The sequence below is a fragment of the Macrobrachium nipponense genome, chromosome 46 (assembly GCF_015104395.2).
Source record: "Macrobrachium nipponense isolate FS-2020 chromosome 46, ASM1510439v2, whole genome shotgun sequence".
Classification (NCBI taxonomy): Eukaryota; Metazoa; Arthropoda; class Malacostraca; order Decapoda; family Palaemonidae; genus Macrobrachium; species Macrobrachium nipponense.
In genome coordinates this window covers 25337000-25356154 of record NC_061106.1, presented here as the reverse complement: position 1 = coordinate 25356154, position 19155 = coordinate 25337000, and the positions used below count along the sequence as shown (strand labels likewise).

The following is a 19155-nucleotide window of genomic DNA, read 5'->3' as shown; positions in this document are numbered from 1 at the left end:
CATCCCAGACCATCCAAGATTGGAAGATGCAAAAAATACCGGAAGATGTACTAGCAACTCTCTGGTAGACATTAGAGGTGCCTCACACTGAGGGACCTGGGCAACCCGAACAGATGTAAGGTCTGTAAGGTAAGGTAAGGGGTTACAGTCGGTATCTGGTTCATTGTATCTCAATGGTCCGAGATGCCGCTCTATAAGGTTCATATTGCAAACAATACCTTTGTCTTCCCATTAACAAATTCGATAATTTTCACTTTCTTTGGTCGTAAATATCAGAATTTTTCAGCCAGATGATCTGCAGTTCTGAAATGGTCTAAGAACAATTGGGTCAGACTTTCAATCCTTGGTTTAAGCGTAGAATCAAAGTGATCCTTAGTCAAGCAGAAGAATTTATTTTTACTGTTCCTTATTTCCATAAATGATACATATCTATTCAATAGATATATATATTCAATAAATATGTCTACCGTATGAAGCATTTATTGATGAACCTTATCACCAAATTAAGGATATTGTTTATGTTGTCAGGTTATGGTACTAAGGGAGTACTGAACACGATAAACAGGCTTCATGAATGTGAAGCAATCTAATTTTGAACTCTGAATAACATTGGCAAGGAGACCCACATTACGCATAATACAAATACGTACAGACCTACCTCTCCGCCTCCTCATTTTTGTCAGCCAACCCCTAAACAAGAGAGAGAGAGAGAGAGAGAGAGAGAGAGAGAGAGAGAGAGAGAGAGAGAGAGAGAGAGAGAGAGAGAGAGAGGAGTAAAAGGTATAAAAAAGTAATCAAGGAGGTAAATTTTCTTCAGGTCACAAAAACGAAATCCTTTCGAGATCGACTTTACTAAATACATTACAAAAATAGACATTTTGGGTTGTCATCTTCATTTTACAATAAATCATCGCTCATGGCTATTTTTCAATTTTATGTAACTTAAACTAATGACTAGACTTTTACTGTAAATTATAGATGTGTGGACATTTATCATTGAATGCCTTGTTTTCAGTTTTCCATTTTTAGTTAAAAAGTCCCTTACAGAACCCATAAAGTGTGTTTTCTGAATATGTTAAACCAAACAGTAAGGATTATTACCATCAGCTAATTGGCCCGCCCGCCTGCCTGCACCAGGCCTGCTTGGCAGACCTTTTGGCCTGCCCGCCTGCCTGCACCAGGCCTGCTGGGCAGACCTTTTGGCCCGCCCGCCTGCCTGCACCAGGCCTGCTGGGCAGACCTTTTGGCCCGCCCGCCTGCCTGCACCAGGCCTGCTGGGCAGACCTTTTGGCCCGCCCGCCTGCCTGCACCAGGCCTGCTGGGCAGACCTTTGGCCCGCCCGCCCGCCTGCCTGCACCAGGCCTGCTTGGCATACCTTTTGGCCCGCCCACCCCCTGCCTGCACCAGGCCTGCTGGGCGACCTTTTGGCCCCCCGACCCGCCTGTTGCCACCAGGCCTGATGGGCAGAAATTTTGGCCCCGCCCGCCTGCCTGCACCAGGCTGCTGGGCAGAGGCCCCCATTTTTGGCCCGCCTCGGCAGCCTGCACCAGGCTGCTGGGCAGACTTTGGGCCCGCCCACCTTTTGCCCCCCCCACCTGCACCAGGCCTGCGGGCAGAAATTTTGGCCCGCCCGCCCTGCCTGCACCAGGCCTGCTGGGCAGACCTTTTGGCCCGCCCGCCTGCGCACAGCTGCTGGGCAGAAACCTTTTGGCCCGCCCGCCTGCTGCACCAGGCCTGCTGGGCAGACCTTTTGGCCCCCCGCCCGCCTGCCTGCACCAGGCCTGCTGGGCAGGACCTTTTGGCCCGCCCGCCTGCCTGCACCAGGCCTGCTTGGCATACCTTTCTGGCCCGGGCACCTGCCCTGCACCAGGCCTGCTTTTGGGCAGACCTTTTGGCTGCCCGCCTGCCCTGCACCCAGGCCTGCTTTTCAGACCTTTTGAACCTGGCCTGCCCGGCCTGCTTGCACCACAGGCCTGCTGGGCAGACCTTTGGCCGCCCGCCTGCCTTGCCACCAGGCCTGCCTTTGGGCAGGCCCTGCTATTGGCCAGACCTTTTGCCCGCCCGCCTGCCTGCACCAGGCCTGCTGGGCAGACCTTTTGGCACGCCCGCCTGCCTGCACCAGGCCTGCCTGGGCAGACCTGTGGCCCGCCCACTGCTTCCTGCCTGTCACCAGGCCTGCTTGGGCAGACCTTTTGGCCCGCCCACCGTCCTGCCTGCACCAGGCCTGCTTGGCAGACCTTTTTGGCCCGCCCGCCTGCCTGCACCAGGCCTGCTTGGCAGACCAGGCCCGCCCGCCTGCCTGCACCAGGCCTGCTGGGCAGACCTTTTGGCCCGCCCGCCCGCCTGCCTGATGGCAGACCCTTTTGGGCCCGCCAGGCCTGCCTGCACCAGCCTGCTGGGCAGACCTTTTGGCCCGCCCGCCTTTCTGCACCAGGCCCCGACCCTTTCTGGGCAGAAATTGTTTTGGGCCCGCCCGCCTGCCTGCACCATGCCTGCTGGGCAGATCTTTTGGCCCGCCCGCCTGTCTGCACCAGGCCTGCTGGGGCAGACCTTTTGGCCCGCCCGCCTTCCTGCACCAGGCCATGGGCAGAAATTTTGGCCCGCCCGCCTGCCTGCACCAGGCCTGCTGGGCAGACCTTTTGCCCCCCGCCTGTCTGCACCAGGCCCTGCTGGACAGACCTTTTGGCCTGCCCGCCTTCCTGCACCAGGCCCGCTGGGCAGAAATTTTGGCCCGCCCGCCTGCCTGCACAGGCCTGCTGGGCAGACCTTTTGGCCCGCCCGCCTGCCTGCACCAGGCCTGCTTGGCAGACCTTTTGGGCCGGCCCCCCGCCTGCCGCACCAGGCCTGCTGGGCAGAACCTTTTGGCCCGCCCGCCTGCCTGCACCAGGCTGCTGGGCAGACCTCTCCGCCTCCTCATTTTTGTCAGCCAACCCCTAAACAAGAGAGAGAGAGAGAGACCTTACCTTACAGACCTTACATCTTGTTCGGGTTGCCCCAGGTCCCTCAGTGTGAGGCACCTCTAATGTCTACCAGAGAGTGCTTAGTACATCTTCCGGTATATTTTGCATCTTCCAATCTTGGATGGTCTGGGATGCAGTTTAGATATTTGTCGAGCTTATTCTTAAACACATCTACGCTCACTCCTGATATATTCCTCAGATGAAGCTGGCAACGCATTGAATAGACGCTGCATTATCGATGCTGGTGCGTAGTGGATTAATGTCCTGTGTGCTTTCCTTATTTTTTTCCTGGTATAGTTTTTAGGCACTATTAATCTACCTCGGCTTGCTCTTTCTGATATTTTTAGTTCCATGATATTTTCTGCTATTCCTTCTATCTGTTTCCATGCCTGAATTATCATGTAGCGTTCTCTTCTCCTTTCTAGACTATATAATTTTAAGAATTGTAGTCTTTCCCAGTAGTCTAGGTCCTTAACTTCTTCTATTCTAGCTGTAAAGGACCTTTGTACACTCTCTATTTGTGCAATATCCTTTTGATAGTGTGGTACCATATCATAGTTGCAATATTCAAGTGGACTACGAACATATGTTTTTATTAAACGCATAATCATGTGTTCAGCTTTTCTTGTTTTGAAGTGCCGTAACAACATTCCCATTTTTGCTTTACATTTTGCCAACAGAGTTGCTATTTGATCATTGCATAACATGTTCCTATTCATCATCACACCAAGGTCTTTAAACTGCTTCCTTATTTGTGATGGTCTCATTATTATGGTCCCCTTATATGCATATAGCTTTCTTTCTCTGTCTCCATAATTTATTGATTCAAATTTATCAGAGTTAAATACCATCCTATTACCTCTGCCCAATCATATACTTTGTTAAGGTCTCTTTGTAGAGCGTTCCTATCTTCATCACAAGTAATTTCTCTACTTATTCTTGTGTCATCTGCGAAAAAACTACTCACTACCGAATCCTTAACATTATTGTCTATGTCTTCAATCATAATAACAAACAGTATTGCAGCTAACACCGTACCTTGCGGCACACCGGATATTACCTTGGCTCATCCGATTTCTCGTCGTTTGCAATAACTATCTGTTTTCTGTTGTGTAAAAATTCTTTTAACCATCTTCCTACTTTATCCACGATATGTGTTTTCTAATTTTCTTCGCTCAATATATTATGGTCTACTTTATCAAAAGCTTTTGCAAAGTCTAAATAAACTACATCTGTTTCATTTCCGCTTTTCATATTTTTGAATATGTTCTCACGGTGGAACTAACAGTTGGGTTTGTGTACTTTTTCCGGGTACGAAACCATGTTGTCCTTTATTAAACAAATTATTTTTTATTAAATGTTTCATAATATTTTTCTTCATTACCCTTTCACTACACTTTCATATATGTGATGTTAGACTCACAGGCCTATAATTACTTGCCTCTAGTCTTGATCCACTTTTGAAAGTAGGGGTAATATATGCTAATTTGTGCTCATCATAAATCTTGCCTGTATCTACACTTTGTCTTAATAATATTGCAAGTGGCTTTACGATAGAATGAACTACTTTCTTTAACAAAAATAGCAGGAATTCCATCAGGCCCTGCAGCAGCTCCATTTTAATTTCATTAATTGCCTGCACAATATCAGCTTCATTAATATCTATGTCAGCTAAATATTCACTATTTTCATCCCTTACTTTTATATCATTATCTTCATTATCTATTCTAGGGTGAATTCTCTCTTATATCGTTCTGCCAGTATGTTGCAAATTTCCTTTTTTTCATTCGTTAATCTCCCTTCAATTCTCAGAGGGCCTATTTCTATTCTTCTTTTATTCATCTTCTTCGCATATGAGTATAATAGTTTGGGGTTTTGCTTGATATTTAATAGGGTTTTTTTCTTCCAAGTCCCGTTTTTCATTTTCTTTTGATTGTATAATCTTTTGTTCTGCATTTTCTATCTTACTTTTTAGTTTCTATAACTTTCCATGCATTTTTTTCTTTTGCAAGACCTTTTTTCCACTTTCTGATTTTCTGGAACAAGATCCTTCTGTCTCTTGGTATGCATGAATGATGTTTTTACTTTTCTTCTTCGGTATATATTTTTCCACTATTTTCTCCAATATTTTATATAATATCTCCGTATTTACCCTTATGTCATCCACTTACGAAAATGTTATCCCAATCTTTGTTTAATTCTTCATTAATTTCTGACCATTTTATATTTTTACTGTAGAAGTTGTATTTTCCATATCCTTCCCACTTTTTCATTTCTTGCTTATCTCTATTTTCACTTGCTTTGGAATGAACTGTAAATTCTATGACATTATGGTCTGAAATACTCGCATTATAAACTATTATTTCTTTAAACATAATTCATCTCGTTCACAAATACTAGGCTAAAGTATTTTCCTTTCTTGTTGGCAGGTGATTTATTTGTTGAATGTGTATTCTAGTAGCATATCTAATAGCTTTTCAAATTGCCTCTTATCTTCTGCACTACTATTACTCTCTTTTTTATATGTATAAGTACAACCACAATCTCCTATTCGTTCTTTCCATTCTACGAAAGGAAAGTTGAAGTCACCAGATAGGAGAATAGTCCAGTCCTTGTGATTTCTACATATATCATCCAATTTTTCAATTATTAAGTCAAACTCTTTAATATTAGGAGGTCTATATATTACTATGTTCATCAATTTTTCAGATTCAAATTCTATCCGCTATTAGTTCACATTCTGAGTTACTATATTTCTCATATATTTTTTCCTTGTTTTTTGTCTTTCCCATATATTGCGGTTCCCCCTTGATTCCTATTTTTTCTATCTGATCTATAAGTTTGGAACCCTTTTATTTGATCATCATTCCCAGTCTCTTGGGAATACCAGGTTTCATCTTATATTCATTATATCTATTTTCTTTTCATTTTGGGTTAGTTCTTCTAAGTACTCTATTTTTCTTTTTGAGTTACTCGTAACTAAACCCTGCGCATTCATCACTATGATGGTTTGCGTGTTTTCTCCTTCATTTAATACTGGTAGTAATAAGATTTTCCCATGTCTCTTTCCTGTTCTGGTATGTTGTTCTTTTTTTCATTTCCAGAAATTCTGACATTAAAAATCCAACTTTTCCATAATATTGATCTTCCTTCATCATAATTATTCATTTTGTGTCTGAATCTGCAATTTTCTCCGTTTCTGCAATATCCTCTTGCATAATAAATACAGTTATTATCTCTGAGTAGAATTTCTTTCCGAGCTGATGCTTTGAAATTTTTTGCTGACACCTCTGCATATCTCATTGGGTGGTTTGCTTTTCTCTTTTACCTGATATTCTTGATTTCTCTCTTTATTTGTTTCTTCTTATTTTGGATTTTATTACTTGGTTGGTTATTTATTTGATTATGATTCATGGCTACAGGGTGCATATATTTGCATTTTTTGTCGAACTTACATCCTTTTCCTTCTTTTAGGTTTTTACATATTTTTGGATGCAGATCTCTGCAATCATCCCCATATCCATCTAAGTATGCACCATTTACCATATATTTCATAGTTTTGACATATCTTAGGATGTTTGTAGTAACATCTTTACTCCAAATCAAAATCTGCAATTCCCTCTTTTCAAAGGTTGCAATTTTGGTTTTCTTTCTTGTCTATTTTTTTCCTCTTTCCCCGTCATTGTATAGATCTGGGTAGAGCCTCTTCGGGATTTGCTTTTCTGTTGTCATATCGTAATTTATTTCTTCGTAGGTATGCTGCTTTATTGCCTCATATGTAGTATCAATGAGTATCTCTGCATCCATACTTTTATCTTGTTCTTTGTTTTCCTTATTTTTTTCTGTCATTTCAGTTTTGTTTACTTCTCTTCCGTTTTCCTCTTCTTCTTTTTCTTCTTCTTCTTCTTCCTTCCTCTTCTTCTTCATCCTCAACTATTTGTACATTCAATCTTGATTTAATAACATTGTCTATCCATGATAGACATGTTGAACAAAAAAATTCTTGTATCTTTTCTCAAATCTTGTATTACCTCAGCACACTGTGGATGGGTCGGAATGTTGCATGCAGCACATTTTCTGATTAGGTTTTGTGGATTGACTATGCTATACCAAACCTTACACAGTTTGCATGCTTTTGGCATTCTTTTTTCCTAATGCATCAATTAGGATATTCACAAGATTCACCTTATTCATTTTCTTTGTCGGAATATGTTGGTTTATGTATATTTTCTTTATGAGTCTCTTGACCACTTGGATTTTATTTGGAACTTCTTCAATTATTTTCAAGATGTTTTCATTAGATTTGTTCCAGTTTGAAGGATTATATCCTTCTAATATATCTATGAATGCTTTTGTATCTTTTTGGTTAGGACTGTTGCTGATTTCATAGATGAGAAATGCCAGTTCCCTTCCTGCTACCTCATCGTATTGCGAATCTGCTAAACACGCCAAATTACGCCACCTCTTCCCGCAGTTGGAACTTACTGCCATCTTGTTCTGATTTATAGTATTACACTTGATAAACTAACTTAGAAGACGCTTTATCCTACTATTTTCACACTAATCTTATCACCGATAGTTCACGAACACTTCTAGATATTTCTCAAATTCTAGTCGTATGTTAAACTTGTGATACTGTTGATTAATCTGATTTCACGCGGGTACGTCTCACCAAGCAAGATGGAGAGAGAGAGAGAGAGAGATAGAGAGAGAGAGAGAGAGAGAGAGAGAGAGAGAGAGAGAGAGAGAGATAGAGAGAGAGAGGAGTAATAGGTATAAAAAAAATAATCAAGGAGGTAAATTTTCTTCAGGTCACAAAAACGAAATCCTTTCGAGATCGACTTTACTAAATACATTACAAAAATAGACATTTTGGGTTGTCATCTTCATTTTACAATAAATCATCGCTCATGGCTATTTTTCAATTTTATGTAACTTAAACTAATGACTGGACTTTTACTGTAAATTATAGATGTGTGGACATTTATCATTGAATGCCTTGTTTTCAGTTTTCCATTTTTAGTTAAAAAGTCCCTTACAGAACCCATAAAGTGTGTTTTCTGAATATGTTAAACCAAACAGTAAGGATTATTACCAGCCATTGGCCCGCCCTCCTGCCTGCACCAGGCCTCTTGGCAGACCTTTTGGCCTGCCCGCCTGCCTGACCAGGCCTGCTGGGCAGACCTTTTGGCCCGCCCGCCTGCCTGCACCAGGCCTGCTGGGCAGACCTTTTGGCCCGCCCGCCTGCCTGCACCAGGCCTGCTGGGCAGACCTTTTGGCCCGCCCGCCTGCCTGCACCAGGCCTGCTGGGCAGACCTTTTGGCCTGCCCGCCTGCCTGCACCAGGCCTGCTTGGCAGACCTTTTGGCCTCCGCCCGCCTGCCTGCACCAGGCCTGCTGGGCAGACCTTTTGGCCCGCCCGCCTGCCTGCACCAGGCCTGCTGGGCAGACCTTTTGGCCCGCCCGCCTGCCTGCACCAGGCCTGCTGGGCAGACCTTTTGGCCCGCCCGCCTGCCTGCACCAGGCCTGCTGGGCAGACCTTTTGGCCCACCCGCCTGCCTGCACCAGCCTGCTTGGCAGACCTTTTGGCCCGCCCGCCTGCCTGCACCAGGCCTGCTTGGCAGACCTTTTGGCCCGCCCGCCTGCCTGCACCAGGCCTGCTTGGCAGACCTTTTGGCCCGCCCGCCTGCCTGCACCAGGCCTGCTTGGCAGACCTTTTGGCCCGCCCGCTTGCCTGCACCAGGCCTGCTGGGCAGACCTTTTTGGCCCGCCCGCCTTCCTGCACCAGGCCCGCTGGGCAGAAAATTTTGGGCCCGCCCGCCTGCCTGCACCAGGCCTGCTGGGCAGACCTTTTGGCCCGCCCGCCTGGCCTGACCAGGCCTGCTGGGCAGACCTTTTGGCCCGCCCGCCTGCCTGCACCAGGCTGCTGGGCAGACCTTTGGGCCCGCCCGCCTGCCTGCACCAGGCCTGCTGGGCAGACCTTTGGCCCGCCCGCCTGCCTGCACCAGGCCTGCTGGGCAGACCTTTTGGCCCGCCCGCCTGCTTGGCAGACCTTTTGGCCCGCCCGCCTGCGCACCAGGCTCTTGGAGACCTTTTGCCCGTTCCGCTGCCTGCACCAGGCCTCTGGGCAGACCCTTTTGGCCCGCCCGCCTGTCTGCACCAGGCCTGCTGGGCAGACCTTTTGGCCGTCCGCCTGCCTGCACCAGGCCTGCTGGGGCAGACCTTTTGGCCCGCCCGCCTGTCTGCACCAGGCCTGCTGGGCAGACCTTTTGCCCGCCACGAAAATTTTGCCTCCTGCACAGGCCTGCGGGCAGACCTTTTGGCCCGCCCGCCTCCTGCACCAGGCCGCTGGGCAGAAATTTTTTGGCCCGCCCGCCTGCCGCACCAGGCCTGCTGGGCAGACCTTTTTTGCCCGCCTGCCTGCACCAGGCCTGCTGGGCAGACCTTTTGGCCCGGCCCGCCTTCCTGCACCAGGCCGCTGGCAGAAATTTTGGCCCGCCCGCCTGCCTGCACCAGGCTGCTGGGCAGACCTTTTGGCCCGCCCGCCTTGGCCTGCACCAGGCCCGCTGGGCAGATTTTGGCCCGCCCGCCTCCTGACCAGGCCCGCTGGGCAGAAAATTTTGGCCCGCCCGCCTGCCTGCACCAGGCCGCTTTTGGGCAGACCTGGGCAACGCCCGCCTTCCTTTTGGCACGCCCGCCTGCCAACCAACGCCCGCCCCCTGGGCCTGACCAGGCCCCCGCTTGGGCAGACCTTTTTGGCCCGCCCCGCCTGCCTGCACCAGGCCTGCTTTGGGCACCTTTTTGGCCCTCCCGCCTTCCGCACCAGGCCTGCTGGGCAGACCCTTTTTGGCCCCCCGCCGCCTGCCTGCAATTTTGGCCCCAGCCTTTTGCCCCAGCCCGCTGAACCCTGCACCAGGCCGCTTTGGGGCAGACCCTTTTGGCCCTCCCGCCTGCCTGCACCAGGCATGCCCTGGGCGACCTTTTGGCCCGCCCGCCTTGCCTGCCACCCAGGCCTGCTGGACCCTGACCTTTTGGCCCGCCCGCCGCTTGGCAGAAACCTTTTGGCCCGCCCGCCTGCCTGCACCAGGCCTGCTTTAGGGCAAGAAACCCTTTTGGGCCCGTCCCAGCCTTGCCTGCACCAGGCCTCCTGGGCAGACACTTTTGGCCGACCGCCTCCCTTTTGGCCCACCAGGCCCGATGGGCCAGAAATTTTGGCCCGCCCGCCTGCCTGCACCAGGCCCTGCTGGGCAGACCTTTTCGGCCGGCCCCCCGCCTGCCTGCACCAGGCCATGCTGGGCAGACCTTCTTTGGCCCGCCCGCCTGTCCTGCACCAGGCCTGCTTGGGCCAGACCTTTTTGGCCCTGCCCGGCCATGCCTGCACCAGGCCTGGCTTGGGCAGACCTTTTGCCCCGCCCGGGCCCTGCCTGCACCAGGCCTTGCCTTGGCAGACCTTTTGGGCCGCCCGCCTGCCTGCCACCCGGCCTGCGTGGGCAGACCTTTTTTTTTTTGTTTTGGCCGTCCCGCCTTGCTGCACCAGGCCCTGCTGGGCAACAGAAACCTTTTGGGCCCGCCCGGCCTTCCTGCACACAGGCCCGCCTGGGCAGAAATTTTGGGCCCGCCCCCCCGCCATGACCTGCACCAGGCCTGCTGGGGGGCGGCCCCAGACCTTTTTGGCCCGCCCGCCTGCCTGCACCATGGCCTGCTGGGCAGACCATTTTGGCCCGCCCGCCTGTCTGCACCAGGCCTGCTGGGAAGACCTTTTGGCCCGCCCGCCTTCCTGCACAGCCTGGCTGGGCAGACCTTTTGGCCCGCCGCCTGCCTGCCACCTGCAGGCCAGGCCTGCCTGGGGCAGACCTTTTGCCCGCCCTAGGGCCTTTTGCCTGCACCAGGCCCTGCTGGGCATGCCCTTTTTGGCCGGCCGCCCGCCTTCCTGACCACCATTTTGGCCCCCCGCCTGCCTGCAGGAAATTTTGGACCGCCCGCCTGCCTGCAGACCTTTTGGCCCCGCCCGCCTGCCTAGCACCAGCCTGCCCCCTGGGCAGACCTTTTTGGGCCCGGGGCCCGCCTTTGCCTCCACCAAAGGCCTGTTTTGGCAGGACCGGTTTTGGCCCGCCGCCTGCCTGCCACCAGCCTGCTGGGCAGACCTTTGGCCCGCCCGCCTGCGCACCAGGCCTGCTGGGCCAGGACCTGGCCCGCCAACCTGGGCATGCCGACAGGCCCTTTTGCCTGGGAGACCTTTTGGCCCGCCCGCCTGCCTGCACCAGGCCTGCTGGGCAGACCTTTTGGCCCGCCGCCTGCACCCTGCACCAGGCCTGCTGGGGCAGACCTTTTGGCCCGCCCGCCTGCCTGCCAACAGGACCGGCCTGGGCCTGACCTTTTGGGCCCGCCCGGCCTTTTGCCTGCACCCCGGCCTGCGGGCAGACCCTTTTGGCAGCCCGGGCCTGCCTGCCCAGGCCCTGCCTGGCAGACATTTGGGCCCGCCCGCCTGCCTGCACCAGGCCTGCTGGGCAAGACCTTTTGGCCCGCCCAGCCTGCCTGCACAGGCCTGCCTGGGCATGACCTTTTGGGCCCGCCCGCCGCCTGCACCAGGCCCTGCTGGGCTGACCTGCCGCCCGCCTGCTGGGCAGACCTGGCCCGCCCGCCTGCCATGCACAGGCCTGCTGGGCAGACCCCCTTGCCAGGCCTGCTGGGCTGACCTTTTGGCCGCCCGCCTGCCTGCACCAGGCATGCGGGGCTGACCTTTTGGCCCGCCCGCCTGCTGGCAGACCTTTTTTGGCCCACCCGCCCGCCTGCTGCACCAGGCCTGACCTTTTGGCAGACGGCCCGCCCGCCTGCCTGCACCAGGCCTGCTGGGCAGACCTTTTGGCCCGCCCGCCTTCCTGCACCAGGCCCGCTGGGCAGAAATTTTGGCCCGCCCGCCTGCCTGCACCAGGCTGCTGGGCAGACCTTTTGGCCCACCCGCCTTCCTGCACCAGCGCCCGCTGGGCAGAAATTTTGGCCCGCCCCCGCCCTCCTGTCTGCACCAGGCCTGCTGGGCAGACCTTTTGGCCCACCCGCCTTCCTGGCACCAGGCCGCTGGGCAGAAATTTTGGCCCCGCCCGCCTGCCTGCACCAGGCCTGCTGGGCAGACCTTTTGGCCCACCCGCCTTCCTGCACCAGGCCGCTGGGCAGAAATTTTGGCCCGCCCGCCTGTCTGCACCAGGCCTGCCTGGGCAGACCTTTTGGGCCGCCCGCCTGCCTGCACCAGGCCCGCTGGGCAGAAAGGTGGCCCGCCCGCCTGCCTGCACCAGGCCTGCTGGGCAGACCTTTTGGCCCACCCGCCTTCCTGCACCAGGCCTGGCTGGGCAGACCTTTTGGCCCGCCCGCCTGCCTGCACCAGGCCTGCTGGGCAGAACCTTTTGGCCCGCCCGCCTGCCTGCACCAGGCCTGCTGGGCCAGACCTTTTGGCCCGCCCGCCTGCCTGCACCAGGCCTGCCCTGGCATACCTTTTAGGCCCGCCCGCCTGCTTGCACCAGGCCGGCTGGGCAAAGCTTTTGGCCGCGCCCGCCTGCCTGCACCAGGCCTGCTTGGCAGACCTTTTGGCCCGCCCGCCTGCCTGCACCAGGCCTGCTGGGCAGACCTTTTGGCCTGCCCGCCTGCCTGCACCAGGCCTGCTGGGCAGACCTTTTGGCCCGCCCGCCTGCCTGCACCAGGCCTGCTGGGCAGACCTTTTGGCCCGCCCGCCTGCCTGCACCAGGCCTGCGGCAGACCTTTTGGCTTGCCCACCTGCCTGCACCGGGCCTGCTGGGCAGACATTGTGGCCCACCCACCTGCCCGTACCAGGCCTGCTGGGCCGACCTTGTGGCCCGCTCACCTGCCTGCGCCGGGCCTGCTGGGCAGACCTTCTGGCCCGCCCGCCTGCCCGCGCCGGGCCGGCTCGGCAGACATCCTGGTCTGCCCGCCCGCCCGTACCGGGCTGGCTCGGCGGGCCTTGCCCGCCGTCCTTGCAAACAGAAACCTTGTCGTTAGTCTTAGAACTAGAATATGCCACTGAATCCTTTCAATTCTCCTGGGGCTTCTCTTAATCCTCTGCACCTTCTTTTGGCACTCCACTATTCTTCTCTGAATCCTTTGCTCCTTCTCCTGGCACTCCACCAATCTTCCCTGAGTCCTATGCTCCTTCTCCTGGCACTCCACCAATCCTCTCATTTTCCTCAACGTTTCTATAATCCCTCCATTTTCCTTTCTCTTTCAGGAATCAATAAAACTCTTAAGAAAGCATTTTGACATATTTATTTCCCTCCACCTTTCTTCTCCTTCAACAATTAACAAGCAAACTTATTACAAATAAACATCAAACTATCCACACACTACAGTTAAAAACTTTCATGAAATAGTAACCTGTAGTTTTCTGAAAGCTAAAATAAACTATTGCACATGACTCCTAAGATCCATTTATGGTCACAAACTAAAATCAATTGTAAAAGATGGATTTATGAAAGAAGTCCTTTAAACTCGATTTAAACTCGTATTATTATGTATATAACAAATATTACTGTAAAGAATTATTGTGTAAATAAAAATTGCCATTTTTGTAAGTAAACTTTATTTATTTAAATTAACAAAATTTTCCATACAATATACATTCTCTAATTTTTCAAATCTGATCCGTCTTCGTGAGTCCAGCTTAGACTGGATCGTGCCATTCCTTGAAGATGGATTGCTGCTCCTGCACTTCTCCAGGCATCTGTAATTCCCCTGCAGGTTCTTGAGCTTGCAAAGCAATTTCTCCTTCGCTTCTCGCATCTGTCGAACCTCATCTTCCAGGTAGTCCTTCAGTTCGGCCTGTACACCACCAGTCGACGATTTCCTTCCTCAAAAAAGGCATGTCAGCTCGTTCCTCTGAGTTACGCAGCCTGATCTTCACACTGGAGTCCACCCTTTTCCTTCGTCATGTCTTCCACTTCATTCTGCAGGCGCTGGAACCTCACATCGACGTCTTTCCTGCCGGATTCGCGTCGTTTTCTTCCTGGATGAGCCTCGCCATCCGCGCCGCTTCAGCGGTCTTTAGTTGCAGGTCTTTCTCCTTCTGTCGTAGGAGTTTCTCTTGCCTCTCAACCTGGCACTTTACCTCTGCCAACTACACAGTCACATAGGGCATCGTTTCTCTGCCATAAATTCCTTTGTCTTGTCGATCAGCTGCTGATTTTATTCTGTCTTGAGGATCTTGTCTTCGAGCTGCTGTTTTTCTCTCTTCTCTTGACCATTCTCCTTCAGAAAAAACGTCTCAACTTCGAGAGGTCGGTCCTCTGTTGCAGCTGAAGAATTATCCTGTCCAAGTTCACCTGCTGCTCTCTCTGGCGCTGGATGGTGTCTCGCAAGGCTGCAATTCTCTCGTTCAGTTCCTTTTCCTTGGACTGTTCACCTCCATCATCAGTCGTCAGTAGGAACCTCACCAGTGAATAGGCATTCAAAGTAAATACGATGATTATTCCTGGGTTAAGACTTCTCTCCGTATTTCGAACAACATCTGGACAACAACGTCCCAACAACACCTGGAAGCCATCTCTGAAGTGTGTTACCCAGTTCATATACTCTCCTCTCTCTCTCTCGATTTTTCGTTGGTTTTCTATATTCCACGAGAGATATTTCGATTTATCAGAACATAGCAGGAAATATTCTGAAAATATTTTAACTATGCCTTGTCTCTTGGTGTTTATAAATTGCTGGAATCTCTCTCAGAGATTTTTTGCAGTGCGTATCTTTTTTGTCTGATCTCTTACTTACTAATATCAGTCATTATTACAAAAATAAAAACACTTGTTGGTTATAAAATAATTAATTTACAGATCACTTGTCAATGCCAGTCTTATTATTAATAATACTAATAATTTCAGATCTATTTTAAATGTATTATGATGTAAACAGAAATGACTAGATTGAATAATGTGTACTACTAATTTTACTTCAACATAAATGTCATAGAGGACAAGATATTGTTATGGAAAATTAACAGAGTACACTCCAATATAGCGAGGTGGGCATTGTGATATAAAGCTAGCTCTCTCTCTCTCTCCACCCTTTGCAATGGCGGAATGCAGCGCGCCGACGGCGATTTCGCTTATGTCCATTCCATGTTATAGTTCCATGGTGATATACTAATCAACTTTAATCTCTCTCTCTCTCTCCTCTCTCTCTCTCTCTCTCTCTCTCTCTCTCTCTCTCTCTTGAGTAATGAAACGAATATGTTTCAAGACCATGTTAATTTCTTATTCGGGAGTTACATATTAACCATCAAATACAGTGGTTAATCTCCCGCCTTCTCCACATCCAAGGACCAGTTAGTATAATATAATTAACCTCACATCAATTCATGCTCTGTGGAATTGACGCTTTCAGATTGAAATCATCGTTTCGTTTTTATACTGACTTATCCCAAAATTCCCCACTTTACTCTTTGAGTAATACAGTACTTACAATTTCTTCAATGACTCACTCCATTAGTGAGCCCACAGTTTTTTCTTTGGTAAATAGCTCACTCCATACAGTACACTTTTTCTTTGGCATGTGTCTTATACCTATAGTTTTCCTTCAGAGTAACTCACTACCTATAGTTTTCCTCCCATGATTAACTCTCTACCTACAGTTTTACTTCTTAAAGTAATTCACTACCTACGGTTTTTCTTTAGTGAGTAACCCATTACCTACAGTTTTCTTTGGTGAGTGACTCCTTTTAGTATTATTTCGGGAACTCCGGCGTACCCATAGTTGTTTTTTCTTTGGTGAGTAACTCGCCAAAGATAATTATTACCATCGTCTCAACTTCATTATTCGCAAATAACATAGGCCCTAGCCTCTTCATATAACAGCAACATAAGAACAGGACTGTGATGATAATATTATTTGAACTTACTCGATCAGATTTTTCCAATTTCCGCCGCTGCCTATATGTGAGCACATGTACGATGTATGTATGTACGTATGTATGTATATTATATGTATATATATATGTGTGTGTGTGATGTGTGTGTGTGTGTGTGTGTGTGTGTGTTTGGCAGATAGATAGGATGGCTATAAAAGACAATAGGGTCATGGTTTCCCTTGTTCCAGTAGCTACTGCTCCGTTTCTTCTGTGTCACCATTCTTTGTCAAGCAAGAACGAAAATGCAATAATATCCTGTATCCCATTTACAACACCTCTAAGAAGGGAATGTGGGTTGTGGGATTGACGTTTTGAGGTTATTATTTATATTTGTAAAGCTTAGTTACTTAGGGGTTGATTAATTATGTTCATTTTATTATATAATTTTTATACATGGTGTAACTATTATTACATGAGGTTTACATTCGGCCTTACGTGTTCATATTGGTCCAATAAATTGATTGATTTTTCTGAAGCATTTTGGGTGGGGATTGACCTTGCGTTATACAACATACAACGTTGCACAAACGTATGCTATCCATTTCGACCTGTCCCCTATGCCTGAAGATACGCACGTTCTAAGTATATTCATACTCCCGCACATTCACTCACCCAACCACATACGCACTAGAACTACTGGCTGCTCTATGAGCAAGAGCCCCTGCAGGCATAAGGCCTGCTTAATCTCCAACAACAACAGTACTAGATCGCACACACAATATATATATAGATATATATATATATATATATATATATATATATATATATATATATTATGTTACAGAATGGTTGATAATTTGTTTTGAACATACGGAAATGAAGAAGCATGCAAATGAATAGTTCATGGGTTGTGAACTGAAACTATCGATAGCCGCGAAGAGTCTGAAGGGCTTGAAGACGGGGGGGGGGGGGGTACGAAGAAAATGACAGCAGGAGTCTTGGGAATAGTGACGCTGATTAGGAATGGGGAACTCCTTGTTGTTCAAAGAACCTTATAATCCCATCTGGAATTTGGATGCCGACTTCCGAAGAGGTGCTTTCACACTTGCTGACTCACTACAACATCTCCCAGGAATTAATTGCAGTAAAACGTATAATACAAGTACAATACTATACAGTACATATTTTTTATAAGGTTACATTTATCCAACTGTAAGTCGCTCTTTTAATTTTGCCTTTTGCATCTCATAGAAATGAATGTTGAGTTACAAATTATTATCAATCACGTTAAAAGTTCTTCTGTACCTAAACTTCTCTCTTACACTCCGTGACACGCGCGCGCACACACACATGTATATATATATATATTATATATATATATATGTGTGTTGTGTGTGTGGTCGTTGTGTGTGTATATTTAAGCATGAGAGTGTGTCTTCGTGCGCAATCGCCTAGGATTATATATAAAAAAGGATTATTAGCTGCATATGAAGTTCTGCCTGGGAGATTTTGTAGTAAGTCGACAAGCGTGAAAGCACCTCTTCACTTGTACACTAAAACGTCCAAAAAGTCGCGCACCCAAATTCCATTATGGGTTATTTTAAAGGTTGATCTTACCCATTCCTAATCTGAGTCACTATTCCCTGGACGCCGGCTGTCTTTCCTCTTTTTAGTCTTGAGTCCAGACTCTCCGAACTATTATTTGTACGTTTCTTCATTTCGTATGTCACACTATCCGTGTACTTGAATATTATGTTTGTAGGAAGCCACTGAAATTTTAGTGGGCTTCCTAATATATATCTATATATATATATATATATATATATATATATATATATATATATATATAGATATATAGATATATATATATATATATATATATATATATATATATATATATATATATATATATATCTATATATATAGTATATATATATATATATAATATATATATATATATATATATATATCTATATATATATAGTGTGTGTGTGTCGTGAGTGTGGTGTGTGTGTCGTGTGTGTGTTATACATGTGTGTGGTGTTATACATGTGTCTGTGTGTCTTACGGATGTTAGTGAAAATGAAAATATTTGTGGGTGTGTAGGTATCTTTAGGCCACGGTCCAGGCATAGAGAGAGACTGGGCGAAATGGATTGAATGACACCAATTTACTAAATACTCAATATAGCCCAAACACTCGGTAAACATTCACTGAACACTCACTTAATCCAAACATTAATTAAACACTAAACACTCACTAAGCCCTGAGCAATCATTAAATACTAAATGCTACCAAACCTTAAATACTTATTGAAATACTAAACAGTGAATGAACATCCATCATTAAAAACTTAGTAAACACTTACACACTAAACATTTGCTAAACACTAACATTCACAAGACATTCACTAAACGCTCTTAACATTCGCAAAATATTCACTAAAACCCTAAACACTCTCTGAATACTTACACAGTAAATTCACTACTACCATTCACAAGTCATTCACTAACATCACTTAACATCACTTACCCTAAACACAACACATTCACTACTAAAGACAAAACATTCACGAATAGTTCACAATAAACATTCAATAACATTCACATAATATTCATCTAAACCCTAAAGACTCAGTAAACATTCACTGATACTGACACATTAAACAATCACTAAACCCTAAACATTCATCAAACACTTACTCATAAGCATTCACTAAACGCTTACTCACTAAAAACCCTAACAATTCGCCTAAAACACTTACTCATAAAACATTAACGATAGGAAAAAATTGACAATAGCACTATTTTTCACTTCTCTTGTTTTCTTTACATTAATGCTAGGTGATTATTTTTCTTTTGGTCTAGTTTGCTCTTATATTTGTTCACAATCTTTTGAGAGATAGGAAATGTTCGAAATAACTTAGTGTGTGGAGAGATTGTTTAAAAAACAACCTCTGTGTCCTTCCTCAGCCAGGTGTAATTATACTGACGAATTTTACACCAGCCGAAAAAGATCGACTATAATAACAATATTCATTCATAAAACTGATAATACAAAAATGTATCCATGATTTCATTAGTATGAAAGTCAGTTGAAACCAAAAGAAGGTAGTTCCTTCTTCGATAAAACCAAACCGAGTAGGATATAGCACAATTATTATGATCAGTAATACATACGTATATATACATATGTATTATACTCTATTTAATGGGTGCGTGTTACTCTGTTACACAAATGTTATGTACATAGACATGTTACAGCAATAACTCTAATAATGATAAGAACTATATGCTACTTTACAGTGCCAGTCTTCCAGCCATCGCTACATTAATTTTCATCTCGTAAACAAAGC

General features: G+C 47.5%; 1 protein-coding gene across 1 annotated transcript in view; it reads right to left on the bottom strand.

Annotated features, from left to right (window-relative positions):
- Window positions 1–524: 524 nt before the first annotated feature.
- Window positions 525–19155, bottom strand: part of LOC135214675 (collagen alpha-2(I) chain-like) — a 178060-nt gene continuing 159429 nt past the window's right edge. Inside the window, exons 2-10 of the mRNA XM_064249011.1 lie at window positions 13930–14078; window positions 13583–13808; window positions 13034–13186; window positions 12725–12941; window positions 8959–12565; window positions 8650–8839; window positions 2283–2933; window positions 1305–2138; window positions 525–599 (exon numbers count right to left, since the gene is read on the bottom strand). Coding sequence (XP_064105081.1) covers window positions 525–599; window positions 1305–2138; window positions 2283–2933; window positions 8650–8839; window positions 8959–12565; window positions 12725–12941; window positions 13034–13186; window positions 13583–13808; window positions 13930–14078 — 6102 coding nt within the window. The remainder of the gene's footprint in view (window positions 600–1304; window positions 2139–2282; window positions 2934–8649; window positions 8840–8958; window positions 12566–12724; window positions 12942–13033; window positions 13187–13582; window positions 13809–13929; window positions 14079–19155) is intronic.